This window comes from Arachis ipaensis, chromosome B05 (assembly GCF_000816755.2).
Source record: "Arachis ipaensis cultivar K30076 chromosome B05, Araip1.1, whole genome shotgun sequence".
Taxonomy (NCBI): domain Eukaryota; kingdom Viridiplantae; phylum Streptophyta; class Magnoliopsida; order Fabales; family Fabaceae; genus Arachis; species Arachis ipaensis.
In genome coordinates, this window is record NC_029789.2 from 134,181,780 (window position 1) to 134,201,759 (window position 19,980).

Below are 19,980 nucleotides of genomic sequence, written 5' to 3' on the forward strand. Positions count from 1 at the left end.
GACTAACTGAGGCTTAAGCTCAAAGTTATTTGCTCCAATGGCAGGTATAGAGATACTTCTGCCATAGAAGTCAGAGGTAGGTATGGTGTAGTCACCAAGAACCTTTCTTGCATCTCCTCCAAGCATTGGCTGCCATGTCTTCAGCTTCTTGTTCGAAATTTTCTGAAAGGTTTCTTCCGAAATGTTGTACTTTAGCTTGTTGCAAATGCCTCCTTAGAGTTTTCTCAGGTTCAGGATCAGGTTTAAAAAAAGGCTCTTTATCTCTGTTCCTGGTTATAAATAAGAAAAAAAAAGACAAGAAAGAAGAAGAATGGGAGCTCTATGGTCAAGAACAGAGGACTCTTTGTGAGATCTGAAGAAGAAAAGAAATGAAGAATGTAAATAGAAGAAGAGAGAAGAAGAATTCGAATAAAGAGATGAGGAATTCGAAAATTAAGAAGCAAGAAGAGAAACGAGAATTAAAATATTTTTGTTTTTATTTTATTTATTTATTGAATTTGAAATTAAAGGTAATTAACTAAAAAGATTTGAAAATAAATTGTTGAATTTCAAAAAAGAAGATAGAGAAAGAAGCAAGAAGTTTTCGAAAATTAGAAGAGAGAGGAATTAGTTAGGAGTTTTGAAAAAGAAGAGAGAGAGAAAACAAATAACTAATTAAAGAAGATTTGAAAATAAAATAAGATAGAAGATTAAAAAAGATTTGATTTTAAAAATTTTTGAAAAAATCAACAAGATAGGATAAGATTTGAAAAGATTTTAAAATTAAAATTTCAGAGAAGATAAGATAGAAAAGGTTTTAAATTGAAAAGAAGATAAGTTAGGTAAGCAAGATAAGATAAGGAAGTTCAGAAAAGATAAGTTTTAAATAAAAAAGATAAGTTTTTAATTTAAAAAGATTTGAAAGTTAAATTTTAAAAGAAAGATAAGATAGTCAATAATCAAATTTTAAAAGAAAAGATTTGAAAAGATTTTAAAATATATGATTTTAAAATTTAAATCTTGACTTGACTAACAAGAAAGCACCTAATTTAAAAATTTTGAATTTAAATGTGCAAGATTTTCGAAAATTAATGCAAGATAAGAAAAGATATTTTATTTTTTTTATTTTTGAATTTAATGAAAAAATAGAAAAACAACAAAAAGACACCAAACTTAAAATTTTTAGATCTAAGACACCTAGAATTTGAAAATTGCAAAGAAAAACACAAAGGGATACCAAACTTAAAAATTTTAAGATCAAAACAAGAAGAAAAATAAGAACACTTTGAAGATCAAGAAGAACACTAAGAACAAAACTCAAAGAATTAAAAGAAAATAAGAACATGCAAAGGACACCAAACTTAAAAATTTTTAAAACCAAAGATACCAATTTCGAAAATTTTTAAAAGAAAAGACACAAGAAGACACCAAACTTAAAGATTAACACAAGATTCAAATAAAAGACACGGTTTTTGAAAATTTTAAGAAAAAAGATTCAAACAAGAACAAGAACAAAGATTCAAACAAAAGATAAAGATTGATAAAGAAAAGTAAAGGTTTTTGAAAAAGTTTTGTTTTTTTTTTAAATTTGATTTTTTCGAAAAAGAAGAAGAAAATAAAAGACTTAAAAATTAATGATAATACCTAATCTAAGCAACATGATAATCCGTTAGTTGTCCAAACTCAAACAATCTTCGGCAACGGCCCCAAAAACTTGGTGCGCGGAATTACACTTTGCACAACTGAACCAGCAAGTGCACTGGGTCGTCCAAGTAATACCTGAGTGAGTCAGGGTCAATCCACGAGGATTGTGATTTGAAGTAAGCTATGGTTATCTTGTAGATCTTAGTCAGGCGGATAGAAAAGTTGGTTGGTTGTTTAAAATGCATAAAAGTAAAATAAAGATAACGTTACTCAATTGATGGTGAATGCAATGATAAGAAGATAGGTAAGGTTTCAGAGACGCTTTGCTCTTCTGAATCAATTCGGTCATACTGTCTACTCCAACTATGAATGACTTCTTCTATGGCAGGCTATATGTGATCAACACCTTTCTTGAGAGGTCGCCGATTCTCCTCCAGTGTTGAACCCCAGGGTTAGTGCGGATCCAGTCTGATTGAGGGTGAAGCTCCTGCAGTTCATTCCCCTTGATGATCCTACTCAAAATGCCACAGACAAGGTCGAATCTTCCGGATTAGAGAATGCTGCACCTTTGATTCTAGCCTCTACCACAAAGACTCTAATCTTCCTATACCTCGGCTGAACTGATGTCTTGAGAAGTCCCAACGAAGTCATGGATTAGCCGTCTAAGAGATGTATAGTCAAGCTAGTGGTTCATCATTGTCTGACGAAAGACTCACTCTGAACCCATGTGGAATGAGATAACCTTGTGCCGGTTCAATGCATTCATGATGATGAAGAACGAAGATACATCTTAGAATAGAGAATCAAACACGGATTGAAGATAGAATAGTAATACTTTTATTAATCCATAAAACTCAACAGAGCTCCTAGCCTTAACCTAGGAGGTTTAAAGACTCATACTGATAGAAAATACAATGTAAAATGTGTAGAGTGTCAAAAAGGTTTTTGAAAAGTATGAAAGTTCTCAAATAAATACTAGACTAATAACTAAGGATTACATAAGAAGGGTAAAATAGTCTTTTAGTGCAAAAATCCACTTCTGGAGCCCACTTGGTGAGTGTTTGGGCTGAGCAAAAGAGTAAGCCATGTGATAGGAGGGTCCTAGGGCATTGAAAACTGGCTAGGGGCACCTTCTTGGGCGTGGACGCTGGTCCCTCCTCCCTTGGGCGTTAGACACCAGAATAGGACAGATGACTGGCGTTATACGCCAGTTTTAGGCCTTCAATTATGAAGCAAAGTACAAACTATTATACCTTGCTGGAAAGCCCTGGAATGTTAGCTTTTCATAGCCGTTGAGAACGCTCCATTTGGACTTCTGTAGCTCCAGAAAAGCTCTTTCGAGTGCAAGGAGGTCAGATCCTAACAGCATCTGTAGTGCTTTCTCTGCCTCTAAATCAGACTTTTGCTCCAACTCCTCAATTTCAGCCAGAAAATAGCTGAAATTGCATAAAAACACACAAACTCAAAGTAGAATCCAAAAATGTGAATTTTGCACTAAAACCTATGAAAACTTAAACAAAACATACTAAAAACTATATGAAAATGATGGCAAAAAGCATATAAAATATCCGCTCATCAATTTCTAAATTTGCTTCTTCATTTTGTTTTCTTTACTAGCATTTTTTTTCATCAGATTCATCTTATTGTTCTATTTCAAGTTGAACACTACATAAAATACTAGACTGATTTCCTTTTTCTTACTTTATCTTTCCATCTTCAATCTCTAATTTCACTTACTTCTAGACAACGTAATTTGTATCCACCTTATTTATTTTAAATTTTTGTTTTGAGTTTATTGTTGCTACTACCTTATAAAAAATGACATCTTTACTGATAATAATCTCATAAAAATCTACCCTATTTTTTATCACACTTGTGTCTATGGCCTTCCACTCCTTATAGATTCCTCTCTAGTTTTCTTACACTCCAAGAAAAATGCTGAATACCGTCAAATTTATCGACAAAAATTACTGGTGGATCTAGCATTGGATTTTTTTACGGTTACGAGTGAAAATTTGTCCCTCGAATAAGTTACCATTTGATTAGAAATTCTGTAACTAAATCCGATTGTAAATAGAGGCACAAAAAGTTTTGTATTAGCGCCAAATTTAACGTCAGATTTTTGTCAGAAAATTTTGACGATAACAGTGTTTAGTGAAACGCAGCATTTAGGCATCGTCCGCCAATAAATTTGGGGTAAAATAAATGCAAAACCCTTCCCCTTCACTTCTGCAAACTCTCTCTCTCTCTCTCTCCTCTTCTTTTCTCTCTCGTCTCTCTTTCTTCATCTTGTCGCCATCACTGCCGCCTCTTATCACCACCAGCCTTCCACCATCCTGCAACCACCATTAGAAGTAATTTTTCTATAGTTTTTTTTATTTTTTGCAGTTTTTTGTTTGTTTAGAATTTTGTTAGGTATTTTATTAAATTATTGATTAGATTTTTTCAATGAAGTGAGTGACTAGAGTTTGTTATATTAATTTAGTGTAACTAGAAATTGAATAATGTTAGGTTAGGTTAGGTAGAAGAAAATTAAGAGTGGTTGAGCTGTTTGGAAGATTTTACTTATTCATTCCAAATTATTTTTTTTGAATTGGTTTCACCTTGTGAATTTAATAAGTTGTCTTTTTATTAGGACGATGTTAATTTCTCTAAGATCAATTGGAGTTTGCTTCTTTCGTAATTTTTGTAGTCATATTTTAGGTTGATTTTCTATCTCTGAATATAATCAATTGTTTAAATTTTATGCCGGACATACTTTTCCTTCTCGAAACCCTTGTTTGCTGAAAAATTGTGGAGTAATAAGGGGTTATACACTAGAACGACTAGAATTTGATATTTTATTGAATGCTTGTTTGTTCTATTTTATGCATGCAGCTATTTAAATTATTTAAAACATATTTAGTTTGTGAGAAAATGATAATTGGATTTGGTGAGAGATTTTACTTATAGAAAAAACTCTGCCATCTAAAAAATTTAATAAGTTATGTTGTTGGTTGAATTCTAGGGTATTTGTTGTAAAATGATTTTAAGTCATCGTTTGTGGATGTATGATAGGGATAACGGTGTAGGAGGGTTTAAAACCTGAGTTCTTTGAAGGGGTTGACAATTTTTTTGCATATGTCTTCAACATAGAATCGTTTAGGTCTCAAGGGGTATCTAGGTGTCTGTGCTATAAGTTTCGGTTGACTAAGTTGTTAGGACTTCGGATATAACACTTTACTTCAACCATAATGGGTTCAAGGATGGGTATTGGATGTGGACGAAAGACGGAGAAGTGGATGACAAATGAGGGGTAAGAATTCATAGTTTGATTGTCATGTCCATTTGTACAGAGGATACAAAGGCAATCTAGCTGACGAACGGGGCTAAGAATTCATAGTTTTATTTCTTAGTGCTATATCCATTTGCACATCGTCGATAATGGGGGTAGGGTTGAAACCTCCAGGATATAGCACTAAGAATAATTGGACAAAACAGAGTATATTTTGAGAGTTGTCATATTTAAAAGACAACTTGGTTCATCGTTGTCTTGACGTGATGCACATTGAAAAAACTTGTTTGATAATATCATGCACATGGTAATGGACGATGAGTGAACCAAGGATAATGATAAGGCAAGGTTAGACTTGGTGGACATTTGCAGGTGGCTAGATCTGAACTTAAAGAGACTTGAAAACACTCGGTGGTCTAAACCGAAGACGGTGTTCACTCTAACAAAGAACCAGAGATAAGATGTTTGTAGGTGGATTAGGGAATTGAGATTTTTCGATGGTTATGCCTCTAATTTGGGTAGGTGTGCAAACGTCTCACAAAGTAGGCTTGCTAGGTTGAAGAGTCATGATTGTCATATCTTTATGGACTCATTGCTTCCTATTGCGTTTAGAAAATTTCCTACCAACATTTGGAAACTCCTTACATAAATAAGTGAGTTCTTTAGGGAATTATGTGCAACAAAACTTAGTATTAATGATCTCACAGTCATGGAGAAGAACATTCCCGTCATACTTTGTAAGTAAGAGAGGATATTCTCTCTAGGTTTTTTGATGTTATGGAACACTTAACAATCCACTTGCCATACGAAGTAAGAGTGTGTGGATCAGTATAATTTAGGTGGACGTACCCTTTTGAAAGGTTGATGGCTCATTCAAGCGTACTATAAAGAACAGAGCTCGGATCGAGGGTAGCATATGTGAAGCATCCCTAGCCAAAAAAACATCCGTATTTTGCTCCTTCAACTTTGAGCCTCATATTGAGTCACGTAGAACAAGAATTAGAAGGAACGATGAGAGGAGAGAATTCTCGTCAAGCGGACCAACCTATCCAATATTTGTTCTGGAAGGAGTTGCAATAGGTGTGAGTAGTGAATACTAGTTAAAGAAAAAGGAGATTGATGCCACACATATGTATGTTTTGCTTAACTATGACCAGGTTTCACCTTATCTAAGGTGAGTTTTTTAAGTCTTCGTAAAAATTTCAATTATTAAGCTATTAACTTCTCCATATAATCAAAATTATTGTACACTAAAACTTATTTAATTATCCTATTGTATCATAGGTTATTTCAATAAACAAATCTTGATACATCACTCAACAATTTTTTACATTGATTCAGAGAATACATCAGAGTGAATCTAATTGACATAACAGAATGGGAACTAATTGCACTTAGTTGGGACCCAATGAATAAGGGCACAACATATTAATATACGGTGTTAATGGATATAGGTTTCATTCTTTACAATGGTCGGTGGGGAAGAAAAAAGATAACACCGAAGTCTGGGTTTGTGGAGATATAAGAAATGGGCATTCTGATTGGTATGGTGTGTTGCATAATATCATTCAATTTGAGTATTTTTGTCATACTACGTACAATGTGTGCGTATTTAAATGTGAATGGTATGATCCAAGTTTGCGACTAGGAACACGAAAGCGCGAGAATTATAATATCACTGAAGTAAATGTGACGACGAAATATAGGCTCTACGACCCATTTTTTTTCTACCTCAAAATGTACGACAAGTATACTATTTGCCTTATCCAAGGTCATGCAAGTTTAGTTGGGTGGTTGTGGTTAAGACTAAGCCAAGAGGTCGCATCGAGCCTGATAGGACAAAAGGTCAAGAACCTTACCAAATTGATGACCCAACTCCTTCAAAAATAGTTGTTGATACCGGTGATCCGATCATTCTTAGGTCGGCAGTTATAGATGATGACATCATTGACCTTAGGATACATTACGAGAAACTACCTCTAGAGGACGATGATGTTCAAAAAGAAGAGGGGGTTGATAGGAACGAAGAAAAAGACAAGTTCGATGATCAGGAAATTACCTAGGAATAGGAGGACGATAAACCAGAGGACAAAGATGATGATGAATTTGAATAAGGTTAACCTAAATATACATAACTACTTGTTGTATCTTTAAACTTTATTTAATAAGATCATATAATTATAACACACGCTAACCTTAGTTCTGTCGTATGTATTTCTTTATCAAACTTTGATTAGATTGTAATATAATTACATTATTTTAGGTAGGGATTACAATAGGTTGACCTGTCACGAGCATGCCTTATTTTGATTATGACAATGATGACTATTAGGCTCCATAGTCATTACGACTTTGTTTTAATTATTTTAACAACATCTATTCCTTCGTGTTTTTATTTTATATATGTGATATTTCACATCATATCTAAATTATTGTTTTCAAACAAATTACTAATTTATTCCTTACTAATTGGGAGTTGATTATCAATTATTAACTATTGGGGTCTATTATAGGTTCAAAAAAAACATTAAACCTACGGTCAGATTTATCGTCGAAATTACTCAACGGTAACGATCATCCAATGTAATAAAAAACTAAATCCACTGTGGAATTTACTTGGTGCAAAGTCATATCGTTTGGCTCAAAATTTAACGTCAGATAATTTTCGATAGTAATTGGCATTATATTTTCGTTGTAAATCCCGTTAAATTAGTAAATAATTAGTTAATAAATTAAATTTTAATTTAGGAAATTAAAAATGTGAATATTATATTAAATTAGGATAGAGCTATTTAAAACGAGAATTTGACACTAATTTCAAAGAATTTGGCCGGAGATTGGGCCGAACGGGCCGAACCGGTCGAACCAGGCCCAACTGAGCCCATCCATTAAAGAAGACACAGCTTCCTATTTCCTTTCTTCTTCTCATTCATGCTGGGAAACATACTTGAGGTGGTAGAGGAAGAACAAACCCTTGTTCCCAAATCAAACCTCCATAACTTCCCAATCCGAGCTCCGATCGCCGCACCGTTTGCGGCCACGCGACCACTGCGTTGAGCTCTACGATTCTACTGGAACAATTTCATAGGTAAGCCATTCTATCACCTCAGCCTCTCTACTCCTCAATTTTTTTACATTTAAGAGAATCCAGGTTGAGAATTAGTTGATTTTGGTTCTCTAGGTTTAATTTAGCTCGTGAAACTTGTTGGACTTGGCTCTCTTGGTCTGTGGGTATGGTGAGGTCTCTAACCCTAACCAAATTTTGGTTCTAGTATGTTAAATTATGAATTTTGAGTATATATGGTGATATATGTGAAATCGGGTGTATATATGTATATGTTGGAGCTTGAATTATGAGCTTTGGAACTTGGTGGAGCTTGGGTACTTGAGCTTTGATGATTTTGGGGATTGAGGGGCTGTGTTGGTTGGTGTTTCGCCTTGGATAATACACAAAAATCGACCAAGGTATGGTTTAGGTTTCTCGTATTTAACATATAATGTTCTGTGAAAACTTGAGCTAGGTGACCATAGGATAGGCTGGAACATATGAGTTTATTTGATGCTTAGTGATCTATATGAGAATTTTGTTTTGGCTTTGGTGCTTGTTAAATGGATGATAAGTGATGAAGTGATGATGATACGTATATAAGTGTATATTGAGTAAGAATATGTTGATCTTGTTAAAGTAAAGGAGAGATTCATGTACGATGTGACTGAATGGGAAATGGTAGAGGTGAGAATTGTTGTGGTATTGCTAAATATGTGTTTTGATAATGGATACAGGTTTGGTAAGTGAATTAAGTTTGATTCTTAATGAAAAATGAGGTTTTGTGATTTTGAGTAAAATTGGTTTTTGGCCGAACTTCGGTGAGCCATAACTTGGCTTCCGGACACCCTAAATTATTTCAAACTTATTTTGTATGAAAATTAGGTCCGTGAAGTTTACGCTGTTCAAAGAACGGATGAAAAATGTTTTAAAACAAAAAAGTTACACGCGTCGGAAGTTTGGGTTTGAAATCTGAAATTTTGCAGCATTTCAGACTAGGCAAATTTTTTTTTTTTTGGAAAAATGCATGTCCACACGTACACGTGACCTGGAATTCACTTATGCATCTAGTCACTCGCTATGCAACCAACCCTTTCGGGCTGGAATCCACGCGTACGCGTGGCCCCTATTTCATCAAATCTGGGTTTTTGAATTGTAGACCTTTAAACTTCTAAACCTCTTTCATTCGTTTAGTCATAAAATATAGTAGTAACTCTAGTAGTAATTTGAAGCTAGGAAATAGAGGTAACTTAGAGATGAAGTAAAGGTTGAAAATGATGATATTTGAGATGACTGTGTGTGGCCAGAATGGTCGAGATGTATGTGTGAATGAAATGGTCGAGATGGCAAGGTCTGGGTGCGATCCCGCTTGCGTATTAACTTGAAAATGTGTTCGGATGGCAAGTTGAGGATGGAAGTTCCATCTCTTGTCGTGATGTGGATGTGGGAAAGGTGGAAAGGCACTCTCCTTCGTATTGTTTCCCCCATATTCTTCTCTGGTTGCAAGGTGGAAAGGCACACTCCTTCGATGTAGAAAGGCACTCTCCTTGGTATATGCTCTAGGAGAAGATGGAAAGGCACACTCCTTCACTGTGGAAAGGCACTCTCCTTCGTTTATGATCCTCCTGGAGATGCACAACCTAGAGACAAATGTCTGGGTTAGCTACCAGATGTGTCGGGTTCTGGCAAAGTAACTGATGCGTAAGCTCACGGCCAGTAGGATAGACATTTATCATATGCATGTGTGTGCTTTGTTTGCTACGCATTAATTGGGAATGCCTAATTAATTATATTCTACTAATTGTTGTAATTGTTACTTGAACTACTTGTTTTCTACTTGTGCTTGCCTTGTCTGTTTGTTTGTCTATGCGAATTATCGGAGATGGAGGTATGGAGGAAAGGAGGAAAGACTTAGAGTTACGGTTAAGTTAAGTTAGACTTAGATATCCTATAAGACCACCTTTTATGGATTTTGTTTAATACTTTTAAGCTTTATAATCTAAGTGTCGGCGTTCTAGGATTGTCTCTGGCATTCCCAGGACCTTATATATTATGTGCGTGGCACCTTTACCATGCTGAGAACCTCCGGTTCTCACCCCCATACTGTGTTGTTATTTTTCAGATGCAAGTTGAGAGGCACCTCATTAGGCGTCTGGACTTCTAAAGCGGAGTAGTTTCTAGATTTCTTTTGTAGTATAGTTGATGTATATATGTACTTAACTTTCTCTTCGCATATCTCGTTTATTTTGTTTCCTCTTAGAGGTTAAGGAGAACTAGGGTCTTATCTCTGCATTTTGGGCATTTTGGGACATGTATATATGTATGTATGAATGTAAATATCCTCCGGCTAGCCTTAGCTTCGCAGGCTGAGTTAGGAGCTTATTATTTTATACCCTTGGTCTTCTACTCTTATCTCTTGTACAATATATTAGTGAACTTTAGCTTTCTTCTCACGCAAGTAATCCTTATTTCTGAGCGTTGCGTTTTTAATTTTGCGATTTTGCTTTACCTATTCTTTAAGGCTCCTAGAATACTACATTCTTTCAATTATTAAACGTATTATATTTTATTTTAGAGGTCATAATACCACACCACCTCTGTTTTACGACTTAAGCGTAAAGTTCTGTGTGGTAGGGTGTTACATTCGTAACCTTAACATCATATTCTGACACTAATTTTGACGCAAATTACTATAAAAAAAATAAATCCGCCAGTAATCAATTACCGATGAGGTTTATACCTTGGATTGTATCCACACAAAATCTGACGGTGACCAACTTACTAGTGAATTATTTTCGTTATTTCGCCGATAAATCTAATGGTAATCAGCGTTTTTCTGGTAATGTTATATTCAAAGCTTGTGAGATGATCTCGCTAGATATGGAACATAATAACATGAAATTAAATCCGGACGCGTTTTCTCCTATTAAGCAATGAATTATTTGATAAATTATTTTGACATTTTTGTAAATTAATAAGAAAAAAGATATCTTTCCATATTTAACGTCTATGCATATCTACAATTCAGACGATAGAGAAATATATTTAAAAAAATTTCCAAATGACAAAAGAGAAAAGATACGCGTTTATTAAAATACTATTTATACATAAATGTTACCAAATTCAAAAAATGCATTAAATGTTAACCTTATTAAGGGATAAATCCACACATTAAAAGGGTGTCTTCATACATTATCGGTGAGTCGTGTTATACTCAAGAGTCAAGAGTGAGTGAGAACAATCAACAATGCCACCAAAAAAAGATAATGATGATCGCACTTACGAAGTCCGCTCCATATGCCGTAAGAGAATTCATAAGGTATATGCATACGCCTTTCATCTTATTAATTCATAGGGTATATATATATATATATATATATATATATATATATATATATGTTATCGAAAATCAAATATGTTATATGAAAATATAAAAAATTATTTATCAATTATCTGCCATATAAGAACATATATTTAATGTTCATAGAACAAAATTGGTTATATATTGTTGTAAAAAAAATTAATTATATTATCATAACAAATTTACTTATTCTATTGTTGAATGTTTAATTATTCTAAAAGTTAATTATCCTATAAAAAAATACTAAAAATATCATATATTTGTGTGTATGAGATTACTGATTAAGGTTTTTTTTTTTTGCTAATTTTAATTTTATGTTCATTGAATATTTTTTACAAAAAAATAGTATGTGTGGCTGATTGTAGACTTTGTCACCTTTTTTAGGATAATGAATCTGATGATGAATATGGATATAATTTTTATTCTTTTATTTTAATTTATTATATATTAATATATTATTCTTCATCACTATGGTGTATGTTATTGTTATCTATTGATTTATCATGATCTAATCAAAATCTTTGAATATGGAAATGTCATATACAGGGTAAGCTACAGTACATGATCAAATGGTTAGTGCTTATGATTATTATTAATACTCTTTTCTTTTATTTTATTATACTTATATGAGTAAAGAACAAATAATTCTTTAACTTTTTGTCCCTTAGACATTTAAGTCTTTGAAGATTGAAAAATACATTTAAATCCCTAACCTTTTTAAAACTTAGACACTTGAATCCTACTATCCATCTAGAGCTATGAAATGTAACAAAAAAGTCTGACGTGAATGCCGTTCTGCAAATATGGCTATTACGGTGTATCACGTGGATGGTTTAGGAAAAAAGTTTAGGGACAAAAATGTCCATAGATACTGAAACTGTGAAATAGCGTCGTTTTACGCACTATCCCCTCCCAAGCTTGTCCCTTTGGTTATTATATCTATTCTCTATATAGCCTTAAACCTTTGAACACAATTCCAAAAATCCTAAAGAAAGATCAAAAGTCCAACTCACATTTTTTTCCTAAAAAAAACTGCCCAAGTTTCTTCTTTACTGCCCCCATTTATCAAAACAAACAAAAAACTCTAGAGTCCCTAACCCCCCAAATGATACTGCACTCTCATCACTCACTCCCCCTTTCAATCTGTGGTTCCTCATATTGCTGTAGCCATATTTCTTTCAATCACAGCCCACACTATTCTCCCTCAACATTGTCGTCGCCATCTTCCGAGCTCATTGTCGCCGCCTCTGCTGCGATGAGAAGATGCCTCGATTGTCTCTACTTTATCAAAGACTCCACGAATGCGACATCTTCTCTTTCTACAAATGGCAAGCCGCACTCGTCTGCTCCTTCTTCCTTTGACAAAGACGCCATTCAGGCAATGAGAACGAAGAGGACACCATCTAACCTTTGTCTTCAGCAGATCCCATAGTTGCTCCATTAGTGTTAGTAGTTAGGAATTAGGGTTGATTCTACATTTTTTTCTAAGTTAAGGTTGTGCCTTCTACCCTGTTCTAGATTTTCAATTTCTCAGTTTCTGAGATACGGTTGGAAAATTTGGTTCTTGCTTTGGTTTTTGGGAACTCGTTTGGGAGAATCTTGGAAGCGTTTCTAATTAGAATTCTTGGGGTTTTGCCTTTCGCTGCGATTTCTCTTACTGGAATAATACTACTTTAGAGTTTATAGGGAATACAGAAAACCAAAGGAACGAGCTTCGGAGAAGGTGAAGATTCAAATGACCTCGTTTGAACATTGGGGGCTTTTTTATCCTGCTACATTTTTATATCATTCACGTGGGACACCGTAACGGCTACGTCTATAGAATAGTATCCACGTCAGACATCTCTGTTACATTTCGTAAATCCAGATGAACGGAGGGATCTAGGTTCCAAGTTTGAGAAAGTCAAGGACTTAAATATATTTTTCATTCTCCAGGGACTTAAATGTTCGCAGGATAAAAGGTCAAGGACCTATTTATCCTTTTCTCTACTTAGATTGTTATTGTTTATTGCTTTTGATGACTCACATTATCAAATGGATATTTCATATATGTATGCGGTGAAATATGAATAGGACCGGATGGGAGGACGTATCAAACACTTGGGAGACTTCGGAGAGCCTCGAACATGTGCGTGATTACGTTAATGAGTTTGATGACAGGTATGGTAAAAAAAAGAAGCTAGTATATATCAAATATATTTCAATTCAATGTGATTTCAGAAATATTAATTGAGTAACTATTTAATGATTTTTTATGTGAAGATATCTTCATGTGAGTAGTCATATTTAATTAAATAAACTTGAGTGAGTTTCTGTATTCTTGAAGCATAAAATCAAGAATTATTGAGAATCTCAAGAAAAGGAACAAGGAGAAGGCATCGTCATCACGTCCTTTCACTGCAAATCGATCTTCTCGCTTTTCTAAAGAAGAAGAGGAGTCAAAAGAGAAGGAAGACAAGAAGGAAGAGAAGGAAGAGAAACAAGAAGAAACTAAGGATGATAAAGATGACTCTGATTATCATGTGAATGTTAAAGTCTCCCCTGGTGTTAATGGGGGTGTTCAAATCAAAACCAATCCAAATTAAACCATTTATCCAATCCAATCCAAATCGAAAATAAATTAAAATCGCACTAATTTGGATTTAATTGGATTCTATTTTTCGCAAAACACATGGATCGAATTGGATTTCAGATCTACTCATCAAAATCAATCCAGTCCAATCTAAAACATACAATGTGCTATGATTTTATTGTTTTATTGTTATATTTACAATTTTACTTATAATGTGTTTAATTTGTTATAATTTTTATATTATTCATGTATTATTATAATTATCTAATAAATATTTTGAGTTCAAAATTGTTGATTTTTCGAGATATTGTTGAAACTTGTTATGTCATTGTTGGTTATTTAAAATTTGATGTTAAGACTTGTTATATATAATATATATTCAATTTTTTTACTTTACAAAACCGCAAATCCTATCAAATCCAAACTGCTTGAAATTGGTTGGATTGGATCGAATTCTTTAAAAAATATCATCCAAACCAAATTACACCGTAAGTAAAATTAGTGTTCGGACCGGATGATTTTTTTATTCAAAGTCGATCCAAACTGCACCACGAATACCCCTAAGTGTTAGACGACCAATTGCAAGGTACTCCGATCCCTTCAATTTTGTTTTAAAATAATATATAGCATAAGTTTTGCTATTTTGAGAATTTTATTGCTGCAAATTGGTCATAAGTAAATCATATCTATAAGTCTAAAAGTTTATAAGGTCTAATTTTGTAATAATTTATAGGCTTGTGTTAATGACTAAGCAATATCTGTGATTGGTCAAAGATCTTTAATTTTTAATTCATGTTGGTAAAAGCTTAATTAATTTAAAATTCTTAGAGGTAGTGATGACTTCAACTCAAGTTTGAATACACCATAAACCAACAATCATCATTTTCTTAACGAATTCATTTTCCTTTATCGCCACCTCTCCATCTTTAGGCCCTAATTGAGTTCCTTGCTCAAGCCTTTTGCATATCCAATCAGGGAAATATATCTCACTTGTTTGACTCCCTTCTACATTAATGTTCTTCTTTTCTCCCACAATATCAAGAAGCATCATTCCGTAACTATAAACGTCAGATTTATGATAAGGGTTGCCGAAATGTCTATTCCACACTTCTGGAGCTATATACCCTATTGTTCCTCTAGCATCTGACATGGAAATAAGACTTTCGTTCCCAGCATAAAGTTTTGCTAGTCCAAAATCTGATATTTCAGAACAAAAATTTTCATCCAAAAGAATATTATGTAGCTTTACGTCAAAATGTAAAATTTAAGTGTTGCATCCTCTATGCAAGTACTCTAACCCCCTAACTATCCCTTGATTGGCAATTTGATACAGCTTATCCCAACTTAACAATGTAGTAGTTTCAACTCCTTCCTTTCTGTAAATAAATTTTTCAAGGGAACCATTTAATATAAATTCATAAATAAGAACTTTCTTGCGGACTTCAAAGCAAAATCCAAAAAGGGTGACAACATTAATATGAGAAGTTCTACTAATGCTAGCTTCCTCATTGATAAATTTTTTACCATTTTCTTTGAATGGATTCAACATTTTGACTGCCACATTAAAACCATCAGATAACTTTCCCTTGTATACAACACCAAAACCACTTTGTCCTAGTTTAACTTTGAAAGAGTTTGTCAGTTTCTTCACATCAGAGAATTTATATCCTTTTATAGTTAACGCACCATGATTTTTTAAGAAAGTTTCAATATCTTGATTACCTTCTGTCAGAAAGCAGTATTTTTCTCACCATCTTAGTGACTTGTATGTAAAGTAACAAATACTCAACAATCCTGCAATTACTGCAGCTGCTATAGCACAGGTTAATTAGCAAAAAAAAAATTAGAAGAACATCTAATATGCTTTTAATTCTATAAACTTTTGTTTTGAAAGAAAAACCAAAATAAATAAGTGTAATCTGTTATACTTCTGGGATCTTCCTTAAGAAAGTTATGATATTTGGCTTGAAATTGATAGAAACCATTTCATGGTCTACCCCTTTTAATGTGAACAATTGAAAAAGTAGTTGAAGTAGACAGATGCCCATAGTAAAAGAGTAAAAGAGTAAGGTATAGACGTTCAGATCATTAAAGAGTCATGTCCGTTTCCATGCATAAAATTATTGTAAAGGATATAAAAATTTAAATTTTTTATACTTGAGAAAATTAGAGAAATGTTCTTAAGCCTTAACACTTGTTTACTATTCAAGAAGAGTTGATGGTTTCTGAATATTCTGGCCAATATAATACGAAACTACTATAAAAGAAAAATGTAACACCCTAACTTTTAGCACGTCATGATCGTACCAAAAGTAAGGCATTACGGACCTGATTTCCTCTATTATAAATTTACTATTGAGCCTTTACGTCGATATCGCATTTCCGTTTTTAAGAAAATTTCAGAAAAATGTTTTAGTAATTAAATTCACATAATTATTAATAATAATAGATGCTATACAATTAAATTCAATGTAAAACTTAAATACAATACCTATCCCTCTGGCTAAAATAAAACTTAAAGCAACAAGGGCGAGGGAACTCTATAAAAATAACAGGAATCACAAGTAAAACTACTAGTCGTCTGCATCTTCTAACTGAATCTCCGAACCTGTGTCACTGAAAGGGTGGAAGATTTGGGGTGAGAACAAACCACACGTTCTCAGTAGGGAATGGGAATGCCGTAAAAGTAATGGAATAAAATGCAAATAATTAACTTTACTCAATAAAAATATATTTTTATCAAACCCATTGAAAATACTCTTGGTCCTACTTTAGATAATTAATTACCTTCTTTTAAAATCTCTTAACTCAAAACAAAACTTAAATATAAAATTAGTCACACTTTCTGTCTCTCAGCCACATATTAATTCTCAGTCAAATGTCAACTCGTAATCACTTAAATACACTCACAAACAAGTAGTGCAAACAAGAGATTCAATTCAATGTACAAGCAAATCACAACAAGACAAACAATACAATCACAAAGTAATAAGACAAGTAAGCGCAATCAAATGCAAATGTACAAACAACATGATGCATGTCTATCCCTAACGCAGGCCATGAGCTCATGTGTCGGTTGCCTACCCGCTCCCGACATTACCCAGGCACAAGTCCCAGGTATGGCTTTCCAGATGCATACAGTGTGCTTATAAGTCGTACGGTCAGGTGGCTTTCCAGCATACAGTGTGCTTATAAGTCGTACGGTCAGGCCGCATACAGTGTGACTTTAAGTCGTACGGCCAGGCCGCCTACAGTGTGACTTTCCAAATCAATAAGCGTACATCTGGAAAACAGTTCTCAGTGTGTGGGCGTCCCCACTTTACATTTGGCACTAAGGCCCAAACAATGTCACATCTGCTCTCCTGTGGCAGACACTTCATTAATTAATAATTTTCTTTAAATAAAATAATAGATCATAATTAACTCATTAGTTAATTATTTAATTTTTGAAAATTTGGGGTCTTACAAAAAATATGAAAGGAAACCTTTGGATGTATTACCAAGAATGACTTTCTTTAGTCTGGTCCAGTGATTATCTACAGCTATAATTGTGAGACCAAGAGCAGAACTAATGTTGTTTAATGGTTCCAAGATTCAAAGCAAAACATTATGCATCACCAATACTCTTAGTCCACAAGAGAATGGTTCGTAGTTGCACTTAGTTGGGCCCAATGAATAAGGGCACAAGATACCCAATATTCAGTGTTAATGGATGTCGGTGGGAAATAAAGCAGATAACACCAGAGTCTGAATTCGTGGAGATGCAAGTAGTGGGGATTCTGGTTGGTATGGTGTGTTGTACAATATCATTCAATTAGAGTATTTTTGACAGACTACGTACAATGTGTGCATGTTTAAATGTGAATGATATGATCCAAGTTCGCGACTAGGAATATGAAAGCACAAGGACTACAATATCACTGAAGTAAATGTGACCAGAAAATATAGGCACTACGATCCTTTTATTCTACCTTAAAATGAACGACAAGTATACTATTTAACTTATCCAAAGTCATATAAGTCTAGTTAGGTGGTTGTGGTTAAGACTAAGCTGAGAGGTTACATTGAGTCTGACAGGACAAAGGGTTAGGAATCTTACCAAATTTATGACCCAACTCCTTCGAAAATGGTGGTTGATACTGGTGATCCAATCACCCTTAGGTCGGCTGTTATGGATAATGACATCATTGTCCTTAGGGTAGATGATAAGACACTACCACTAGAGGACAACGATGTTCAAGAAGAGGGGTGGGTAAAGATGAAGAAGAAGAAGATGAGTTTGATGATCAGGAAATTACCTTGAAAGAGGAGGATGATGAACCAGAGGAAGAAGATGATGATGAATCTGAATAAGGTTAACCTAAATATATCTTAACTAGCTCGTTGTATGTTTATACTTTATTTAGTAAGCTCATATAATTATAACGCGTGCTAACTGTAGTTCGATCTTATGTATTTCTTTATCAAACTTTGATTAGATTGTAAATAATTACAATGTTTCAGGTACGGATGACGGTAGGTTGACGTGTTACGAGCATGCTTTGTTTTGATTATGACAACGATGACTATCAAGCACCATAGTCATTAGGGTTTTGTTTTGATTAGTTTAGAAGCATCTTATTTCTTCGTGTTTTTATTCTATATATTTGATATTTCACATCATATATAAATCATTGTTTTCAGACAAATTACTAATTTATTTTTTACTAATTGGGAGTTAATTATCAATTATTAACTATTAGGGTCCATTATAAGTTTTTTAAAAAAATTAAACCTACAGTCAGATTTACAGTCGGAATTACTCGACGGTAATGATTATCCAATGTAATAAAAAATAAAGCCACTGTCGAATTTACCATCGAATTTTTTCGATGGTAACTCGGCACAAAGTCACAATGTCAAGCGCCAAATTTACTGTTAGATAATTTCTGACGTTAACTGATATCAAATTTTTGTAACCTTAACATCATATTCCGATGCTAATTTTGCTGCAAATTACTGTTGAAAAAATAAATCCACCGGTAATCAATTTCCGGCGTGGTTTATGTCGTAGATTGTATCCGACCCAAAATCCTACGGTAACCAATTTACCGGCAAATTATTTTCATTATTCCCCTAGTAAATCCGATGATACTCAGCATTTTTTTGTAGTGTTATATTCAAAGCTTGTGAGAATGATCTAGTTACATATGGAACATAATAACATGAAAATAAATTCGGATGCATTTTCTCCTATTAAGCAATGTATTATTTGATAAATTATTTTAACATTTTTGTAAATTAATAAGAAAAATATATCTTTTCATATTTAGCATCTATGCATATCTACAACTCAAACGGTAGAGAAATATATTTAAAAAAAATTGCCAAATGACAGACGAGAAAAGATACACGTTTATTAAAATACTATTTATACATAAATATTACCGAATTTGGAAAATGCATTAGATGTTAACCTTATAAAGTGGTAAATCCACGGGTTAAAAGGGTGTCTTCATACATTATTGGTGAGTCGTGTTATACTTAAGAGTCAAGAGTGAGTGAGAACACTCAACAATGTCACCAAAAAAAAATAATGATGATCGCACTTACAAAGTCCACTCCGTATGCTGTAAAAGAATTCATAGGGTATATGCATATTCCTTTCATCTTATTACAATATCCTAATATATCGAAAATCAAATATGTTATGTGAAAATATAAAAAATTATTTATCAGTTATCTGTCATATAAGAATATATATTTGATGTTCATAGAATGAAATTGGTTAGATATTGTTGTAAAAGAATTAATTATAATATCATAACAGATTTGCTTGTTATATTGTTGAATGTTTAATTATTCCTAAAAGTTAATTATTCTGTGAAAAAATACTTGAAATATCATATATTTGTGTGTATGAGATTATTGATTAAGGTTTTTTTTTTTGCTAATTATATTTTTTTGTGTTCATCGAATATTTTTTTACTGAAAATAGTATGTGTGACTAATTGGAGACTTTGTCACCTTTTTTAGAATAATGAATTTGACGATGAATATGGACACAGTTTTTTATTCTATTATTTTAATTTATTATATATTAATATATTATTCTTATTACTATG

At 33.4% G+C, this 19,980-nt stretch overlaps 1 protein-coding gene and 1 pseudogene across 1 annotated transcript; one reads left to right on the forward strand and one right to left on the reverse strand.

Moving 5' to 3' along the window:
• LOC110262572 (nucleolar protein 58-like) lies at nucleotides 11,920-14,071 on the forward strand. The gene is made up of 2 exons (XM_021102880.1): nucleotides 11,920-13,464; nucleotides 13,631-14,071. The coding sequence occupies exons 1-2, from the start codon at nucleotides 13,370-13,372 to the stop codon at nucleotides 13,887-13,889; spliced, it is 354 nt and encodes a 117-aa protein (XP_020958539.1). The 5' UTR covers nucleotides 11,920-13,369; the 3' UTR covers nucleotides 13,890-14,071.
• LOC107641197 lies at nucleotides 14,724-16,256 on the reverse strand (annotated as a pseudogene).

Excerpts from the sequence above, each read along its gene's own strand:
- LOC110262572 (XM_021102880.1), top strand. The coding sequence starts at position 13,370 with ATGAATAGGACCGGATGGGAGGACGTATCAAACACTTGGGAGACTTCG. Across the intron at positions 13,465-13,630 it reads GTTAATGAGTTTGATGACAG|CATAAAATCAAGAATTATTG; the intron begins GTATGGTAAAAA and ends GTATTCTTGAAG.